At 46.4% G+C, this 20798-nt stretch overlaps 1 protein-coding gene across 1 annotated transcript in view; it reads left to right on the forward strand.

The window, feature by feature from the left end:
* The window catches only part of NADSYN1 (NAD synthetase 1), a 50678-nt gene that overhangs the window by 6789 nt on the left and 23091 nt on the right, over positions 1-20798 (forward strand). The window contains exons 4-12 of the mRNA XM_063289580.1: positions 3817-3870; positions 5433-5522; positions 6469-6520; positions 8398-8486; positions 12825-12942; positions 13436-13567; positions 13738-13812; positions 13994-14118; positions 15255-15303. Of these exons, the coding sequence (XP_063145650.1) occupies positions 3817-3870; positions 5433-5522; positions 6469-6520; positions 8398-8486; positions 12825-12942; positions 13436-13567; positions 13738-13812; positions 13994-14118; positions 15255-15303 (784 nt within the window). The remainder of the gene's footprint in view (positions 1-3816; positions 3871-5432; positions 5523-6468; positions 6521-8397; positions 8487-12824; positions 12943-13435; positions 13568-13737; positions 13813-13993; positions 14119-15254; positions 15304-20798) is intronic.

The raw sequence follows: 20798 nt of genomic DNA on the forward strand, positions 1-20798 counted from the left end.
GTTTATTCATGGGCTGCTGTATTCTGGAGCAGCTTTAGTTTCTCAGTCTTTAAAAGCAGCTCATGGGGGCATGAGTTACCATAGCCAGGTCCTCCTGCACAAGATAAGGACAAAATTATCCCAACACCTGGAGCTAGACAAAGGCTCTTCCAGCCACGGCTTCCACCTGCTGCTGGAGCAAGCGTTGTGACTAGAGAAGAATCCCCAAATCATAAACCTGCTCCTTCACAAGTAGTGCAAGCTGTAACACTGGCATGGATAAGAGAACCACAATGAACAAACAGCAGTTCCATCTTGCTTGGGTTCAATTTCAGCTTGTTCTCTCCCATCCAAATCCTTACAGCCTGTAAGCACCAGGGTAAGATGTCAACAGCATCCCCCCTGCAGCCTGGGAATAGTGATGTGAATGTAATGGTTTGTGGGAAAGACTGTGGGAGACTGGGTGAAGAGGTGCTGTCTAGGGAACGGTCAGATAAGAGAGGGCATAACCTACAGCTGGATAGTGGGTGGGGCAAGAGGCTCAGAAGGGACCCTCCCCAACTTCTCAGGCTGTAAAGGAGACAGCGGGAGATTTATACTTTCAGACTTGCAAGATTCTGTTAATGTAGCCTTACAATAAAGTAGGATTAGCTCATCTGGTTGTGTTTCCTGTCTGGTCTACCTGGGAAGGTACAGTGATAATCCCCAGCTTCACTGTCAGCCTTGATCCTGGAGGAACCCTTGAAATATTTTTCAGGCTTCGGGGAACCCCTGCACATTCAGGCTCAAATATAGGCCAGAAGTTACAAAATTATTATATTTGTTTCATGCGTAGTCCTGTATATATATGCATATACAGTGTTCTTATACTAAAAAATAAAGAATGAAACTTATCTCTTTAATGTGAAGTTGCCCGAATTTGAAATAATTTTTTAAATAAAATCTCCCAGGGAACCCCTAGTGACCTCTCGCGGAACCCATGGGTTCCATGGAACTAGAGCTTTCCAAACTGTGTGTCACAACACGTTAGCGTGTCGGTTGCAGTGTGTAGGTGTGTCACACGGTCATATAGGTACTGTGCATGTGCAGTATACGTAATTGGGTCAAAACAGCTGGTTCCGCATGATTTCCGGTGACGTGGCCACACCTGCAGTGTGTTAGGATGGAGGCTGAGTCAGGAAGATGAAGGAAGTCCGTTAGGACTGTTAGATCAATTGGCGGGAAACAATGGGGAAGGCACAAAAATTGAGAAGAGCCTAGCGTGGGGAGAAGAAAGCAGCTGATTAGTCAGGGGTGTGAGTTGCTGTTACTGTCCCCAATCAGCATGAGAGATTGACAAGCAGGAAGGAGGGCCGAACAATGGGAGGCCCGATTGGCTTCTAACCGCCAACGGTGCGAAAATGCAGGAGATAAAAGGTGCTGAAATACAGAGCTACATGGAATTGTGCAAAGCAGGATTGTTCTCTCACTTTATCAATGTGGGAGTAGAGTGCTGGTGCTGTTATTTTCATGTTTTTCATGTTTAGTTACTGTTAAAGCTTTATAATAAATTTGCACAGATTTATTCATTAAATTGCAGTTGAATTACCCCTAAAATGGAAGTTTCTAATTAAGAAAAGAAAAGCTGGTGAAGATGATGTTTGCGATGAACAAAATGTAGTGGCTATAGAGGAAACTACGCAAGAATCAACTGTTGAACGGTCTTTATTAGTATGTAAGAAGTGTAAAGGAAAAATTTCCAAGCCTCGTTTATACAGTAAAGCTTATATGAAACTGGGGTTCACATTTTCTGGTAATGAAAACAATCCTTGTCCCAAGTGTTTCGTTTGTGGGGATATACTGCAAATGAAAGTATGCTACCAAACAAATTAAAGCATCAGTTTACCTCAAAACACAGTCATTTGTCAGGAAAACTAGTACAGTACTTTATTGAGCTTTCAAAATCTATGAAGAAGCAGTCTTTCACGAAGAGAATGAAGACATCAGAGAAAGCTCAAAAGGCAAGTTACTTGGTTGCTCAAATAATTGCCAAAAACAAGGACCCACACACTATTGCTGAAACCACCATAAAGGAATCTTGCTGTGCTATTGTTCAAGCTATGTTTGGGCCCGAATTTGAGATAGAAGTTAACAAAGTCCCTTTGACAGATAACTTGATTGGAAGACATATTCAAGACATGTCTGATGACATTAAGCTGCAAATGAAGTATATTTTTCAAGACAATAATATGGTCTTTACATTGCAATTAGACTAATCAACAGATGTCAGTGGGGAAAGTGGTTGAGAAAGTGGTGGCATTACAGCTCCAGAGGATTCTGGAGGAAATGGATTATCTAGACCCCTTTCAGTCAGGTTTCAGGCCCAGATATGGGGTGGAAACAGCATTGGTAGCACTTATGGATGATCTCTAGTGGGAGCGGGATGGAGGCAGTGCATCCATCCTGGCTCTTCTTGACCTCTCAGTGGCTTTTGATACCATCGACCATGGTATCCTTTTGGGTCAGCTCAGGGAGTTGGGGGTGGGTGGCATAGTTCTGCGCTGGTTCACCTCCTTCCTTCAGGGCTGGTCCCAGTCAGTGGTGATGCGGGGGAGAGATCCAACCCTCGACCCGTCCTTTGTGGGGTGCCGCAGGGTTCTGTTCTCTCTTCTCTCCTATTCAACATCTACATGAAACCGCTGGGTGAGATCATCCGTCACCATGGGATGAGGTATCATCAGTATGCTGACGATACTCAATTGTATATCTCCATCCCAGGTGAGGTAAGTGATGCTGTAGCTGCCCTTTCCAGGTGCCTGGGGGCTGCAGGGGCCTGGAGAGGGAACAACAGGCTTCAGCTGAACCCTGGTAAGACGGAGTGGCTGTGGGTTAAGGGCTCTTTCTTATCTGGGACTTTGTCATCTTTGGTTCTGGATGGGGTTGCACTGCCTCAGACAGACCCAGTGCTTAACTTGGGGGTCCTTGTGGACTCACGGCTCCTGCTCAAAGAGCAGATGGCAGCCATGGCCAGAAGGGCCTTTGCGCAACTTCGTGCTGTGCACCAGTTACGCCCTTTCCTGGATCGGGAGGCCCTTTGAACAGTCACTCATGCCCTTATTATCTCCCGTATAGACTACTGCAATGCGCTCTACATGGGGCTACCCTTGAAGAGTATCCGGAAGCTTCAGCTGGCCCAGAATGCGGCTGCTCGGGGTATTTTTGGCGCCCCTAGAAGGGCGCACATAACACTTTTACTACGGGAGCTGCACTAGATACCAGTCTGCTTCCAAGTCCAATTCAAGGTGTTGGTTATCACCTATAAAGCCCTACATGGCATGGGACTGGGTTACCTAAGGGACTGCCTCTTCCCCGTTTCATCAGCCCGCCCCACCCGATCATGCAGAGGGGGCATGCTACAGACTCCGTCGATAAGAGAATTCCATCTGGCGGGGTCCAGGAGGCAGGCCTTCTCTGCAGTAGCACCCGCCCTCTGGAACATCTTGCCCCTGGAGGTGAGATTAGCCCCATCGCTCCTAGCCTTCCAGAGGAAGTTGAAGACCTGGGTCTGCCACCGGGCTTGGGGCAGGGAGGAGAATAGTCATACTTGGGGCTGGCTAGTGCCCCTCCTATACAATGACTGAATGAGACCATAGCCATCTGGATTTTATTATATTTGGTAGCTCTGTGAAATTGTTTTATAGTGTGTTTTATATTGAAATTTTATTATATATTTATTGTTTTATATTGTAAACTGCCCAGAGTTCCTCCACTCGGAGAAGATGGGCAGTGACAAATTTGATAGACAGACAGACAAATAAATAAATAATTTAATATCATTTCTATTTCTTATTTCTACAGGCCTATTATGCACCGGAATGTTCGTTACAACTGTAGAGTAATTTTTCTAAACAAGTAAGTGACTTGAGGTATTTATTTATTTATTGGCTTTATATACTATACGTTTTCAGGGAACTCAAGTTGATTTACAAACAGAACAGATACTTTGACAGTATGGTAAAGTTAAATGCTGTCTGCCATCCTGTCCTATGATTCCAGTCAAGCTCTGCCTGGAACTGATAAGCTGAAGCCTAAGAAAAATTGGGAGTGATATAGTTAAGCTTTTCATACACATACCGAAGTTTTTCATATTAAGAGAGGGAAAGAAAGTTGAAATGGCTGAAGAACTGTCAGGAAGAGAGCTGTTACTGGAGTTTTGGAGACATGGAGAAAGCAAGATAGATTTAGACAGCTTTGGCTTTTGAAGATTTGCCAGTTCCAGAATGGAAGAAATACCTCTGAAGATTTGCCTGTTCCAGGGTGGTCCTAAGAACACTGAAGAGTTCCAGGGAGAAAGGAAGATCACTGGAGGACCATGCTTCACAGAATTTCGAGGTAGAAATGGATCTGAAAATCTGCTAGCCGTTCAGAGATTGCTAGCCAAGTGTAATTAAAGCCCTTGTTTAACACTAAGGAGGAAATTTAACATAACTGCATGTTAGACTAGACCTTCTGATACAGCAACAGAAACATTACTTTTTCAGACAATGAACTAGTTAATTGTGAATGGTAGGAACAGTTTAACATAAAATAATTTACTGCTGTTTGGCATGCTGAGCTTCACTTTGAAATCGAATGCAGGCAGGATGGGATATGTTTATTTGCTTAAGCCAAATGCTGGTTATGTGATTAGTCTTGTATGGCTAAAAAAGAAACCAGGATTTGTTACCTTGCAATGTTATGAATAAAAGATGAAAAAGGTCTTTGGATGCTGAGTTTATCTAGTTAGATCCTGACACCTCAACCTCCTCCAGGCTTGACAGATACATATGAAAACTGGAGTGAACAACATCAGATTATTTTATCTATTAGCAGTCTGCATACCACGAGCCTTCAAACGCTTGATGGAACAAACAGCTTTTAATGAACTTGCAAAAGGCAAGGAGGTGTTCCTTTTTCAGGAAGCAAAATGTTCCAGAACATAGAAGCAGCTCCAGAGAAGATATGCTGTCAACCCACATAACCTTATGTGCAGTAGGGATTCTCAGTAGTCCTTTCCTGCAGTGGCACGTGGGATGGGCCAGATCCTGATGAAATAAATGCTTCTGTAGGTGCCTGGGAGCCAAGCCATGTAGGCCTTTAAACGTGACAACCAGCTCTTTGAATCCCTGAAGGCAATTAGCAGACAGGATATACAGTATATCTACTGGAAAACGGTTCTGTGTCAGTATTTAAACCGTGGTGCTCAGAACTGGATGTTCTGAGAACTGTACAGAACTGTAACCAGAAGTATGACACGGATAGAACCATAGCTCCTTGTTAAAATTCTGTTCACATAGTCTACAATTCATATGTTTGACTCTCTTTCACTGGATTTGGTATTTTTCAAATATGGTCAGTTCTGACTTAAAACAAACGTCCTCCTTTTTGCTTGGTTCCATTGTGTGTGTTTGTAACAGGTTTTCTTTTTTATCAAGGAAAATTCTTCTGATACGGCCAAAGATAGCATTGGCAAATTCAGGAAACTATCGGGAAATGAGATGGTTCACTCCTTGGAATAGATCACGGTAGGCTCTCTTCCTTATCTTTGCTCCATAATTAGTCTGAAAATTTGGGTTGGCCCCTGGTATTTGCCACTGTAAATCTGTATTAAAGGGTCCTTCAGAAGGCATTGCTATTTTAAAAATGTTTGTGGAATTAGCATCCCTGTGTTTTGTGTCATTACTGCATATATCTGGTAAGTGATGGCAGAGAGGTAATAATATGATGGCTTGCAAGATAGATTCTAGGGAACCTAGCTTGCACAGAATAATGTAAAGATAATTGAGGTAAAATTGGGAGCTGGTTGTGCTTGTGGCATACCGGAGCTTACGTTCAACCTTTTTCCCACAAGCATCTCTGCAGCGTACCACTATATGCTCATCCATCTCACTCAGCTTCAGTGGATCTTGCTGGGTCAGCTGCACATGGTTTCCGTCCTTCTTCAGAGCAACTTGCCTGGCTGGTAATGGAAAGAGTTGTCCCTCTCACACCAAGTGCCTCACACAGAGTTATCTGCTCTCTGAGGGTGTTTTATTATTGTGCTGAAGAGACCTGGCAGCTGCACCGCAGTAAGCTGTGAGTGGTTTGTGGGCAGCACTAGAGTCCATCGAGACAAAAAGTACATTTTACAGATGACCTAACACTGATCCTTAAAAAAAATGTTATACATCCCGTAAATCCCACCTGCCATTTTGTGCATGCACAAAGTAACACAAATAAGGCCCAAACTGTGGAGACGGGAAAACCTTTATGATCTTGTCAGGGTCCGGTCTATTATCAAAGATACCCCAAAATCAAGGATAACAATACTACAGATAAAAGAGCCACCTGTGCAAAAACTGACCAGTACTGTACATAACCATTAGCACGGAAGCTGCATATGGCACAGATACAACTAAAGTTGTTAACTTTCTCTATCTGTCTAACATGTGTTATATGGAAGCTTTTGAAAAATATTTTCTTCTTTATTAGGCATGTAGAAGAATATTTTCTTCCAAGGATGATACAAGAGATTACAGCTCAGGTAAGGTTCTTTTCTCCTGGATTCAAGAATGTTTTAGTTTTCTGAAGGTCTAGGTAAATGGCTGAAATGAAATACAAGTCTTTCAGGTCTGGGAATTCTTTAAATTGTAGTTCTGCTACGTGGGGAGGCACCAAATTAGATGACGATTTTCTTAGCCTCTTTAGTATTGCAGATGTATAACCAGTAACTTTTAATCTTACTTCTTTTCTCTTACCTTTTGAGATATAATTAAATAAAAAGTAGTTTGTTGATTTAGTTACTTGCTGATACCTGTGAAATGCAAGGCATCTCACTTAATGTGAACACTAGCAAAAGCTGAAATAATTCTTGGGTTGCTTAATTTTTCCCTAAGCTCTACTTTAGAGCAGTGTTTCTCAACCATGGCAACTTGAAGAGGAGTGGACTTCAACTCTCAGAATTCTGCTGGCTGGGGAGCTCTGGGAGTTGAAGTCCACACCTCTTCAGGTTGCCAAGGTTGAGAAACACTGCTCTACAGTGATAGATCTTTTACCAGTAAGATACAAAAAACTGTACTCTGCATGTGCCTGTTTTGAAAAATATGGGTCTTATCTAAAGAGTCAGTTCAGCCTGAATTTCTTAAGAAAGTAAGCATTAATTTGTTATTTAACTTTGCTACTCAGTAGCGTAAAGAAGTATTATTTATAATTTCCAAATGTTTTGTACCTGAAGCTTACATTGGACTTACATGAAGTCTGTAATACAGCATTTAAATTGACTATACCTGGTAGATGATATATTTTAACTCAGTTAAACTCTGGTTTCAGAAAACAGTGGAATAGGGGCAGTCAACTTGTTGCCTACAGGGTGAATGCAGTTCCGGATTCTCTTCTTTGCATCCCTTGGAGTTCCCAGAATTCATGGTGCTAAAATTCAGCAGTGAACAGCCATAGATTTTTGGTGCATACAAAATAGAAAAGTTTAATGTATGAAAATAATTACAGGACAAAAGTTCATTTCTACTTGTGCCTTTGAAGACTACCTGGAAACTACAGTTGGTACAACACGCAGCAGCCAACTTGCTAGCAGGTGAGAACCACTTTAGCAGCATGACACTGCAATGGCTGTTGGTATGTTTCCAAGTACTATTCAAAGTTCTGATTATGGGCCCTATATGGCATGGACCCTTGTTTTGTATGGAATCATCTTCTTTGAATAGAGTGTGCCCATTCTGTGGATTAGCTTGGAGGTGGATGCAGCAGATTCCTTCCCCTTGGGAGGCTGGGAGAAGCGTAGAAACAAGTTGTTTTGGTGGCAGCCCCATCCCTTTAGAAGATACTAAATACTCTTGACATCCTGAAATGTGGTGAAGACCATGTTTTTCATCAAGCAACTGGGGCTTAAGGTGTTCCTGTGGGATTTTTTAAAAGCTGCTTTTAATTCATTGTTTTTAGGTTTTATGATTTTAAGTGAGCTACCCAGAGTCTTTTAAATTAGGGCAGAATAGAAGTTATGTAAACCTGCAGCCAAGCATTCCATTTCCCCCTCCCATCCTTAATCATCTGCACAACTTCATTGGGTTATTTATTTATTTATTTATTCAAATTTTATTACTGCCCATCTCCTCCAAAAGAGGGACTCTGGGTGTCTTACAATAAAATCAGTGCTACAACAATAAATGTTAAAATCCCATAAAAACGAAGCACATTACAAATATAAAATGCAATAAATATTGCCCCACTGCCTCTGGTCGACAGGCTGTTTTCCTTGCATTTGGATACTGAGGAGCCAATTGTACATTATAAATGTCTTAATCACACTTTGGGACAAATATCTTCATTTCTATTGATCATATTTGCAGTTATGGATTCCTTTTATTTCCCCTCTGATGGTCCATCCTCATTCTTTGTTTATCTTAGGAAAGTGTTCCGTTTGGTGATGCAGTACTAGCAACTTTAGATACTTGCATAGGGACTGAAATCTGTGAAGAATTATGGATACCAACCAGGTAAAAAGGATGAGCTTAAGTCTTCTCTATAGATATTTAGAAGTGTTAACTGCACAGAGATTTCTCTGCCCAAAGAAGTCGTTTAAGAAATTGAATACTGTTTCTTCAGTGCCTTACTTTGGACTTTTCAATAGTTCCTCCCTCAAGGCTTCCATTAAAACAGCACATAACAAACCAGTGCTTGGCAGATTACCATGCAGATATGTGTGTTGTCCAAATGGAAATGCCATAGTTATTAGAGATATATGTTGAGATGGTTGCTTATTCGTTCAGTTGCTTTCGACTCTTCGTGACTTCGTGGACCAGACCACGCCAGAGCTTCCTGTTGGTCGTCAACACCCCCAGCTCCCCCAGGGACGAGTCCGTCACCTCTAGAATATCATCCATCCATCTTGCCCTTGGTCGGCCCCTCTTCCTTTTGCCTTCCACACTCCCTAGCATCAGCATCTTCTCTAGCATCAGCATCTTCTCCAGGGTGTCCTGTCTTCTCATTATGTGGCCAAAGTATTTCAGTTTTGCCTTTAATATCATTCCCTCAAGTGAGCAGCCTGGCTTTATTTCCTGGAGGATGGACTGGTTTGATCGTCTTGCAGTCCAGGGCACTCTCAGAATTTTCCTCCAACACCACAGTTCAAAAACATCTATCTTCCTTCTCTCAGCCTTCCTTATGGTCCAGCTCTCGCAGCCATATGTTACTACGGGGAACACCATTGCTTTAACTATGCGGACCTTTGTTGTCAGTGTGATGTCTCTGCTCTTAACTATTTTATCGAGATTGGTCATTGCTCTTCTCCCAAGGATTAAGCGTCTTCTGATTTCCTGACTGCAGTCAGCATCTGCAGTAATCTTTGCACCTAGAAATACAAAGTCTTTCACTGCCTCTACGTTTTCTCCCTCTATTTGCTAGTTATCAATCAAGCTGGTTGCCATAATCTTGGTTTTTTTGAGGTTTAGCTGCAAGCCAGCTTTTGCACTTTCTTCTTTCACCTTCATCATAAGGCTTCTTAGTTCCTCTTCACTTTCAGCCATCAAAGTGGTATCATCTGCATATCTGAGATTGTTAATGTTTCTTCCAGCGATTTTAACCCCAGCCTTGGATTCCTCAAGCCCAGCATGTCGCATGATGTGTTCTGCGTACAAGTTGAATAGGTAGGGTGAGAGTATACAACCCTGCTGTACTCCTTTCCCAATCTTAAACCAGTCCGTTGTTCCAGGGTCTGTTCTTACCATTGCTACTTGGTCATTATACAGATTCCTCAGGAGGCATACAAGATGACTTGGTATCCCCATACCGCTAAGAACTTGCCACAATTTGTTATGGTACACACAGTCAAAGGCTTTAGAATAGTCAATAAAACAGAAATGGATGTTTTTCTGAAACTCCCTGGCTTTTTCCATTATCCATCGGATATTGGCAATTTGGTCCCTAGTTCCTCTGCCTTTTCTAAACCCAGCTTGTACATCTGGCAATTCTCGCTCCATGAATTGCAGAAGTCTACCTTGCAGGATCTTGAGCATTACGTTACTGGCATGTGAAATGAGTGCCACTGTTCGATAGTTTGAACGTTCTTTAGTGTTTCCCTTTTTTGGTATGGGGATATAAGTTGATTTTTTCCAATCTGATGGCCATTCTTGTGTTTTCCAAATTTGCTGGCATATAGCACGCGTTACCTTGACACATCATCTTGCAAGATTTTGAACAGTTCAGCTGGGATGCCGTCATCTCCTGCTGCCTTGTTATTAGCAATGCTTCTTAAGGCCCATTCAACCTCACTCTTCAGGATGTCTGGCTCTAGCTCACTGACCGCACCGTCAAAGCTATCCCTGATATTGTTATCCTTCCTATACAGGTCTTCTGTATATTCTTGCCACCTTTTCTTGATCTCTTCTTCTTCTGTTAGGTCCTTGCCATCTTTGTTTTTGATCATACCCATTTTTGCCTGGAATTTACTTCCGATGTTTCTGATTTTCTGGAAGAGGTCTCTTGTCCTTCCTATTCTATTGTCTTCTTCCACTTCCACGCATTGCTTGTTTAAAAATAATTCCTTATCTCTTCTGGCTAACCTCTGGAATTTTGCATTTAATTGGTGATATCTCCCCCTATCACTGTTGCCTTTTGCTTTCCTTCTTTCTTGGGCTACTTCTAGTGTCTCAGCAGACAGCCACTTTGCCTTCTTGGTTTTCTCTTTCTTTGGGATGTATTTTGTTGCCGCCTCCTGAACAATGCTGTGAGCTTCTGTCCAGAGTTCTTCCGGGACCCTATCTACTAAGTCCAGTCCCTTAAATCTATTCTTCACCTCCACTGCATATTCCTTAGGAATATTAGTGAGCTCATATCTAGCTGATCTGTGGGTCTTCCCTAATCTCTTTAGTCTGATCCTAAATTGTGCAATAACCATATTTCTGGTTGTACTGATCCATTTAGTTTTCACGGCAAGAATACTGGGGTGGGTTGCCATTACCTTCCCCAGGGATCGCATTTAGTCTGACCTCTCTGTCATGACCTTCCCGTCTTGGGTGGCCCTTCATGGTTTAGCTCATGGCATCATTGAGGTGGAAATGGAACTATGGCAAATGGAAATGCCATAGTTATTAGAGATATATGTTGAGATGGTAGTGTCTAAATATAGATTGGTACTAGATTGAAGGTCCCTATATGTTATTACCAGGGTCTCCTTCAGAGGATCCTTATCCTTTATATCTTAATACCAGGACAATCACAAGAAAAGCCATGTAATCTCATAATTTCACTCTTGGGCTGGAATGTAGACCTGCCACCACAACTCAGTGGTAAACTTCTCTTCACTGGATCTGTCAAGAGTGCTTTTGGGGAATTGGCCTTGATGGTCAAATTTTGGGGGAATGCTATTCCATAGGGCAGGCATGGTGACAGAGAAGTCAGGTCTCTGGGCTCTGCCAGATGGTACTTTTAAGCCTTCAGATTGTATACAGTATCAGGTTTGTTTGGGATTATGGAATCCCATCTAGAACCATGAAAATTGGATCCAAGTGGCCTCCAAATCCTCACCCATTCACTCTTACTAGGGTTGAGCTTCAGCCTGTTTCCCCCCATACTGTTTCCTATAGCCTCCAGACCCTGAGGCAGACCCTGAGCAGTATCCCTTGGACAACCAGGTGTTGAGATATATAGCAGATTATGCATAACCTTGTCCCAATGGATGATCTCACACACTGCCCTCATGTACATGTTGAACAGGAGCAGTGAGAGAATAGAGCCCCGACATACCCCCCCAAAGCAGGGGCTGAGGGTTGAACCTTTTCCCCCCATTAACATTGACTGGAACTGACCCTGGAGGAAGGAGGACGACCACCATAACACCATGCTTCCCACTCCATTGAACTAGTCCAGAAGGATACTATGATCGGTGGTATCGAAGGTCACTGAGAGATCAAGGAGGGCTGGGATGAATGCACCTCCCCCATCCCATTCATGCCATAGGTCATGTACAGGCTCAGTCAGTGCCATCTGAGTACTACTACTAAGCCTGAAACCTGACTGAAAGGCCTCCAGAAGGCACCCACTTCCTCTAGAGCTCTAACATTCATTGCACCCAAGCACCCTAGGTCTCCAGCACACTGAGGCAATATACATATGGATTGCTGACATCACCACTGCTGATCAGTTAAATGAGAAAGCCACAGAAGCTTTCTGTGGCTTTGAGTATATGTCTACTGCTCCCACACAAATGCTTGGCACCACTGTCACTGGTGCTCAGCAATTCAGATCTAACAGCTGATCTGTGGTACCTCCAGGCTAGCATTCTGCACCCACCAATAGCTGATCTGTGGTGTTGCTGTAGCTGAATAGCTGATCCCCAAGACTGACCAAGCATCTGCATCTCCAGCATATTCTCCTGCTCCTTGACTGTTTCTGATGGTCCCAACTATATCTGGGAGCCAGCTTTCCCCAAAGCTGGTTGCTGGCTGCTTCAGAGGCTCCAATCACTCCGCCTTCACTATTAGCTACAGGTAAGGTTTATAAAACCTAACAATAATTCCAGCAGCACCAGAGGAGAAATCTTCAAGAGTTCTCACTTCATACACCACCACTCCTCAAATATACTAAGCCACTAAAATTAACCTCCATCTTGCCATTACCGTCGGTCGGTCGGTCGGTCGGTCAGTCAGTCAGTCAGTCAATCAATCACAATGATTTCATTGAAATTGTGTTTTTCAAATAAATAAGTTCCTACTGGGTCAGTTTTTACAAATTCCACTGACTGTTCAGTTTTCTTACTCTTCTGTGGTGTGACTTGATGATAAAATGAATCTTCTGGATAGCATGGTGGCAAGCTATTTATTTGCTCAATTATACAGCCCTCACATTGAAATGGGAATTGATGGAGTGGAAATCTTCACAAATTCCTCTGCAAGTCACCACGTGTTAAGGAAGGCACACACTAGAGTAGATTTGGTAAATTCTGCAATGGCAAAGGTATGTTCCTGGTATATTTTTACATTATTTACGGTATTTTTTAAATTATTGTTACTATGTTTCAGGATGATTTGTGAATCCATTGGCTTTCATGATGATGGAAATAAGGCTCTGTGGCATTTATCTGTTCTGCACATCTTTTCTCTTATGACTTCATATAATTCGGCCACCAGGAAGAAATTTTGTGGATGTAGAAAAGTGCCTGATTGCATTTGCATTGTAATTATTAAAGAAGAATTCCAAATCTTAAAACAGATTCGTAATTGTTCCACTGCTGTAGTGAAATGCATTTTCGGCATGTGCTAACTTGCTTTCACACAAAAGTCAACACTGCTGTGCCCCTGGATCGCCATATCGCTTCAGTGATGGCCCAAATAGTGATGCTTTGTGTTATCTTAAATAAGGTTGCAAAACGTTTCCTCCACTGTCTGAAAGTTCATAGTTGTTGTAATTAGCAGCACATGCATTTAAACTAATATGTATCTTTTTCCAGAATGGAGGGATCTACGTCTTGGCAAACCAGAAAGGCTGTGATGGTGATCGCTTGTATTATGATGGCTGTGCCATGATATCTATGAATGGTGACACTGTTGCTCAAGGACTTCAGTTTTCTCTGGATGACATAGTAATGTTTAGCGGCGGGAATAGTACTTGATAGTGTTAGTTAATATATGTTATTCAAAGAACACTCCTATGTGTCAGTGTTGGCATGTAATAGGAATTTTACTGGTATCAGTGGGGTTAAATAAGCTCAGAGTGCTTCTGTGCCTCCAATATAAACTATAACTTTTTCAGGAAGTCCTTGTTGCCACTTTGGATTTAGAAGATGTCAGAAGTTATAGAGCAGAAATATCATCTCGAAACCTAGTGGTAAGAATTTCTTCTTTGTGTTTTCATTTTTTTCCCTTAAAAATAAGCTTAACATAGTATGAGTGAGGCACATGTCTGCAAGCAGTGAGCACTAAACAGAAATATCAGATATGTTGCTTTTACCAAGAAATGTTACATTGTTTGCATGGGTTGACTTGACTTTTCTTTTTTAATTGACCAGGCAAGCAAAGTGACTCCTTACCCTAGAATAAAAGTAAACTTTGGGTTGTCAAGTTCTGATGATATATGCATACCTACAAGTGAACCAGTCCAGTGGAAGTATCATAGTCCTGAGGAAGAGATCAGGTAGGCAAAATGGGGATATGTGTGGCTCTGCCTGAGCCAAGGACATGTGGTTGGCAGCTTTAGGGAGGGGTAGCACACATGGCAGAAGGAAATGATGAGGGTTGGGCAGTCTCTTTGCATCCCAGTGGAGTAAGTCTACAGTTCCTAACACTGATGCATCTTTTGAACACCTAGCAATTCAGCAGGATTTCTTTTCCCTTAATATAATAGACTAAACTGGATAGAATGGTTCACTGCTGTTTTTTTTTTGCCTTACACTGAATCCTGCAGTAGAATTTGGTGCCTGTAACTCTAGGAGAGGGTAATGTTGTTCCTTGAGACTGATTGTACATGCATGCAAAATTCTTAAGGAAATGCATGATAAAGAAAAGCAAGGGGTAACTTTGATATGGCCATTTAAATCCCCTGGACTGCGAGCTTGATCCAATGCCATGGCTAATTCAGAAAGAGAGAATAATAGGCAGTGGGATGGACATTACTCTAATAATTCAGGTGGTAATAATTTTGTTATGGATATTTACCAGTTCTAATTAGGTGGCTATTCCAAATTACTCCATGTAGCAGCATATACTCAGAATTGGTAGAGTTTCTGGTTGGTTAGGTGTAATTCCTATAGACCTCAGCCATTCCATCTTTCTGCCTTTTAGTTCAAGTCTGTTGAACCATGGAGGAATCTTGTAGACAGTTGGGAGAGATGAACACCTTCTTCTCTTAGCCGAATTTCCATGTTACAACCAAGGCCAGTTTGACCTACATAACTGGTGCAATGTTTGTATAATCTAAAAATAATCCCAATATAAACTTACATAAAAAGATGTCCTATTCATATGTCATATTCTTCTGGAAATTATCTTTTCTGGAAGGAAGAAATTTTCATTCAGTGTAAGAAATTTCAGCTACAGTCTATGCACAAGTAACTTTGAATAAAACTTAGGCTCATTGGTGCTTCTTCTGAGTAATCCTGTATGATTGTGCTGTAAATAATGCATAATTGTGCACAGCATAAATAAAGGAGCATTGCTTTACTATAAAACATTCATGATGGTAATGTGTAATCCCAGGAAAAGAAATGATATGATTTTGTGAAAGCATGTTTTTTATATTTGTCTTGAAATTTGTCTGCTCTTAACTTGCAGCCTAGGTCCTGCATGTTGGCTTTGGGACTATTTAAGGTGTAGTAAACAGGTAAAGATTTTCATTTTTTCATTCACCTAAGTTCTAAGCAATGGTAAAATCTATGTGAAGGTAGAGGGAAAGAATGGAAGATATATATTTAACTTAAAACCTGCAGTGGTTTAATGGACCTACATGTGCTGTCTTTGTGCTTTTTCTGACTTGACTTATCACCTGAATCATCCCATAACATCTCATTGACAGCTAGGCCAGTTTATTTCATGATTTGGCTCTGGAGCAGCTGGAACAGAGCACTGAAACTGGTTTTACATTGGAAGTGCTAGAACTCTGTGGAGCTTGGGAATGAGCATTTTGCCACTAGCAAAAACTCTTGTCTCCCCCAGCTGCCTGAGCCTTGTTCTCTTCTCTCTTTCCATACAGCATAGTTTCATATTGTTATATTAGAGGTGTTTTACACTGATCAAGGGGATAATGCCTTGGTGCTTTGCAGCTCAGATTTTTGACATAATAATAAGTAAGTGAATGCAACATGAGTTGGGATTGTGATGGGTGGCTGTCATGAGTGCCGTTGAGCTGAAGTCATCAGCGCAATGGCACACATGACAATAGCAAGGAAATAGGTGAAGGGGCTCAAGATAAGTAGCCATCAACCCACAACGACTAACGGCCAACAAACAATAACTAAACGGATCACGGAGCACACCCAAGCCATCAGCGCCAATACATCGGAGATCGCCCAGCTGACAGCAATCACCAGAGGAATAGAAAACCTGATGATGGGTGACCCCGGAACCCCTCACCCACCGGCAGGGCAACGTATTGGACGAAGGGGGGTGACGTGACTGCGAGTGAGGGGGTGCTGACCGGCGCGGGGTATTTAAACCCCGCACCGGCGCGCTCCTGTCACTCTCAGCTTTTTTCTTCCGACGCTGTAACTGCGCTGTGAATAAATCAGAGCCTGATCCACGAACCAGTGTCTGAGTCTTATTCAGAGGCAGGCAGCGCATGACATAAAGCTGAGAGTCATAAACTCAGCCTCGCCGAGCCCCACCGGATGACAACGAGCCGCGGGAGGAGTAGACGGCGAGAAGACCAGCAAGATGAGGCCGGAGCGGCGCGGGCAAGGAGGGCGAGCCGCGCGGCAAGAGACAGAGGAGGACCGACCAAGGCCAGAGGCACCGCGGACTCCCGGAGCCATGGACGCCCACCCCACCTGACCCGAGCCTCAGCTCCAACCCCAAGGGGAGATGGCGACGGAGGCAACCCGACCGCGGGAGGGAGCAGCACGACTTCCGAAACCAGCGGAGGACCCCGCGCCCCACATCGCACCCCAGCAACGGGTGTGGAGCGACAGCCCAACGGCGGTCAACACGGAGGAGGACGATGGAGACACCCAGCAGACGGCGGAGGAAGCGGACCCGCGGCAGAGGGAGGAGGAACCCCGCCGGCAACCCACCCCCGAGGACGCGCCAGCGGAACCGGCCCCAGCGGCGACGCGGGCTGTGGACGAGGAGGCACGAGCTGAACTCGCGGCCATGCAGGCTCAACTGACGGAACTCCGGACCATGCTCCAGTCGCTTATGCCCCCCGCGCCACCCAATGACGTCCCCGCACAGGCCCACACCCCGAGCGAAGCACCGAACCCCCACGGGCCAGCGGAGGGTCAGCAGACGGCACAGGCGGACGACACCACAGACCGGGAAGCGAGAGGCAGGGCCGCGCAAAACGCCCGGGCCCCAAAGGACTTCCCCATCTTCTTCGATGGGACCCCCACGAAACTCTCGTTCTTTGTCACGAACGCTAGGGAGTTCATGGGGAGGCACGGACACTCCTACGACTCCGAGGCCGACAAGATCGCCGCCGTGGCGATCAAACTCCAAGACAGGGCGGCGGACTGGTACGTCCAACTGTACGAGTCCAGCTCCCCCGCCCTCGCCACCTTCCCTGCTTTCATCAATGAGATGAAAAACTACTTCGAAGACCCCCTAGCCAAAGTAAGGGCGAAAAGCGCACTCCAAAGACTTAAACAGGGCACATGCACGGTCCCTGACTACGCCCTGGAGTTCAAAGCCCTCGCGGGGAAGGTCAGCGACTGGTCCGAGACCACCCTGCTGGAAATGTTCAAAAGGGGGCTCAACCGCGACGTTCTCCAATGGGCCCTCTACCGCGACGACCCAGAAACGCTACACGGGTGGATCCACCTCGCGGGGAAAGCCGAACACGCGCACCGCACCTTCCTCATGACAACCACGGAAGACACAAACTATGCCGGAAAAAAGGTACCCGCACCACACGTGGGGATGGCCGGCCCCATATACCCAAAAAAGAAATTCAACCGGGAGCCCTGCGGGAGGTGTGGCAAATTAGGGCACAAGACGGTGGATTGCTTCGCCAACCGACCGCCGACCAGCGCGCCCAAACCCACCCCGAAAATTAGCCCCAAACCACCCAACCTGGGGCCGCCCCCTCACCGCCGAATGACCGTGGCCACAGCGACACCAGAGGAAGGCTGGGACGCTTACTGGGGGGAAGAGGATAACGCAGACCCCGAACAGCCGGCGGGAAAAGCTCCCCGCCTGCCCTGAAACGCGTGGTGAGGCAGGCGGTGGGACAGCAGCGCGGACCACGACGGAACGACGAAAGCCCCGTAATAATGGCAGCAATCAAACTTTCTGCCGGCAACGGAGCCACCACGGCCGCGGCACTAGTGGACTCGGGGTGCTCAAAAAACCTCATCCACCCCGACCTAGTCGCCAAACTCGACCTCCGCTGCTTCCCCCTCCCCACGCCGCTGGCATTCCACCAGCTGGACGGCTCCACAGCGGGAGGGAAACCAGCCACGCTACAAACCGAGCCGGTCACCCTGCAAATGGGCACTCACACCGAGCGCACATCGTTCGTCGTCACGCACATCGGACGGCCCATTGCAGTCCTGGGGATGCCATGGCTCGCGACAAACAACCCGCGGATCAACTGGGAGACCCGCACCTTCACATTCGGCGACGGCGAGTATCGAGCACCAGTTCCAGCGGGCAGAACCAACCCCACTGTAGGACGAGCGGAGGCGACCACACAAGACAACGCCGCTACCACCGCAGACCTACCGGAACAATACGCCGACTTCTCCGAGGTCTTCGGAGAGGCAGAAGCTGACCAACTACCCCCCCACCGCAAGACGGATTGCCGGATCGACCTACTGCCCGACGTCCCCTTACCTAGACCAAAGATCTACTCGATGACCCCGAAGGAGATGGCAACCCTCCGGGAGTTCATCGATAAAAACCTTGACAGGGGATTCATAGAGCCAGCATGCTCACCGGTCGGAGCCCCCGTCTTATTCCGGGAGAAGAAAGACGGCACCCTACGGCTCTGCACCGACTACCGGGGCCTAAACGCGGCTTCCCTGTCCAACAAATACCCCTTACCCCTGGTGAAGGACATGCTCGCCCACCTGTCCACGGGCAAAGTCTTTTCCAAACTGGACCTGCGCGAGGCGTACTATCGCATCCGAATCAGGGAGGGGGACGAATGGAAGACGGCGTTCAACTGCCCCCTAGGCGCCTTCCAGTACAAAGTACTGCCCTTCGGACTCGCGGGGGCCCCTGGGGTGTTCATGCAGCTCATCAATGAGGTACTGCATGAACATCTGTTCAAAGGGGTCCTGGTCTACATCGACGACGTCCTCATTTACACAAAAACGCACGAGGAACACGTGACCCTAGTCAGGCAAGTCCTCGACAAGCTCAGAAGGGCGCAGCTCTATGCCAAGCCTACAAAGTGCGAGTTTCACAAAGAGCGCCTAGACTACCTGGGGTACCGAATCTCCGGGGACGGCATCGAAATGGACCCCGCAAAAGTCGAAGCGGTGCTAAACTGGGAGCACCCCCGCAACAGACGCCAACTACAGAGCTTCCTTGGATTCGCGAATTTTTACAGGTCATTCGCCCGGGGGTTCGCAGAGATAGCCCTCCCCCTAACGGACCTCCTCAAAACCAAAGGGGTGGGGGACACCCGACGCGCCAAGAACCCAGGCACAGTGCTGAATTGGACTCCCGCGTGCCAGATCGCATTCAACAAGCTGAAAGCGCTGTTCACTACGGAGCCAATCCTCGCGCACCCGGACCCAGAACGGCCGTTCGTGGTCCAAGCTGACGCCTCAGACTTCTCCCTGGGAGCCATCCTGCTACAGAAAGACCCCACGGGACTCCTGAAACCATGCGCCTACCTGTCAAGGAAGTTCTCCGAGACAGAAAGGCGATGGCACGTCTGGGAGAAAGAAGCCTTCGCGGTGAAATCAGCGCTAGAGACATGGCGACACCTACTCGAGGGAGCCACCCAGCCATTCGAAGTCTGGACTGACCACCGGAACCTCGAGGCCCTACGAACGCCTAGACGCCTTAGCCCAAAACAGGTCCGATGGGCCCAATTCTTCAGCCGCTTTAATTTCCAGCTGAAGTTCATGCCGGGCAAAAAGAACTTCCTGGCCGACGCCCTCTCCCGACTGCCCCAAGACGAAGAGCCCGCCCCAGACACCATTGGGACGGTCCTATCCGCCTCGCAACTGGGGATGGCCGTGACCACCCGAAGCGGCGCGCGGAGGCAGCTCGACTCTACGGCGCAGCCGACGGCGGGACAACCGGCGACCGGAAGAAGCCAACCGCAACTACCAGGGGGAATGCGCACGGACCTCGCCGCCGCCCTCAAAACCGACCCCTGGTTCCTGGCAAACCCCGACAAGGTAACGATGGCACAGGACCTGGCATGGGGGGAAGGCAGAATCTACGTCCCGGACTCGCAACGCCAGGCGATCTTGCATAGGTCACACGACGCCAAACAAGCGGGACACTTTGGGTTCCTCAAGACCCTACACCTAACACGGCGTCAATTCTGGTGGCCCGCGCTCAGGCGAGACGTAAAAGCCTACGTGGCGTCCTGCCCAACGTGCGCTAGGGCCAAACGGGCACCAGGCAAACCCGCGGGGCTATTACAACGGGTGGCAGAACCCTCCCGCCCATGGGAGGAAATCTCTATGGATTTTATAGTGGACCTCCCACCCAGCCAGAAGAAAACGGCCATTTGGGTGGTGAAGGACTACTTCTCAAAGCAGGCCCACTTCATCCCCTGCACGTCGGTCCCATCCTCACAACAGCTAGCCAAACTCTTCCTCATCCACGTGTACAGGCTACACGGATGTCCCGCACGTGTGGTGACCGACAGGGGCACACAGTTCACCTCCAAATTCTGGCGGGCCTTCCTAAAGCTGACGGGGACCCAACAGGCCCTATCTACGGCTTGGCACCCCCAGACGGACGGAGCCACAGAGGTTCTTAATGCCACCTTAGAGCAATTCATACGATCATATACTAACTACCACCAAGACGACTGGGCTGAACTGCTCCCGTTCGCCGAAGTCGCATACAACAACGCCGTCCACACGAGCACGGGGAAAACTCCGTTTGAAGTAGTCTCGGGGCGCGACTTCGTCCCCATACCGTAGCTACCTCAACCCCCGGAACCCCAGGTGGACGCTAGCGACTGGGGACGGA

Source organism: Candoia aspera, chromosome 1 (genome assembly GCF_035149785.1).
Source record: "Candoia aspera isolate rCanAsp1 chromosome 1, rCanAsp1.hap2, whole genome shotgun sequence".
In the NCBI taxonomy this organism is placed as follows: domain Eukaryota; kingdom Metazoa; phylum Chordata; class Lepidosauria; order Squamata; family Boidae; genus Candoia; species Candoia aspera.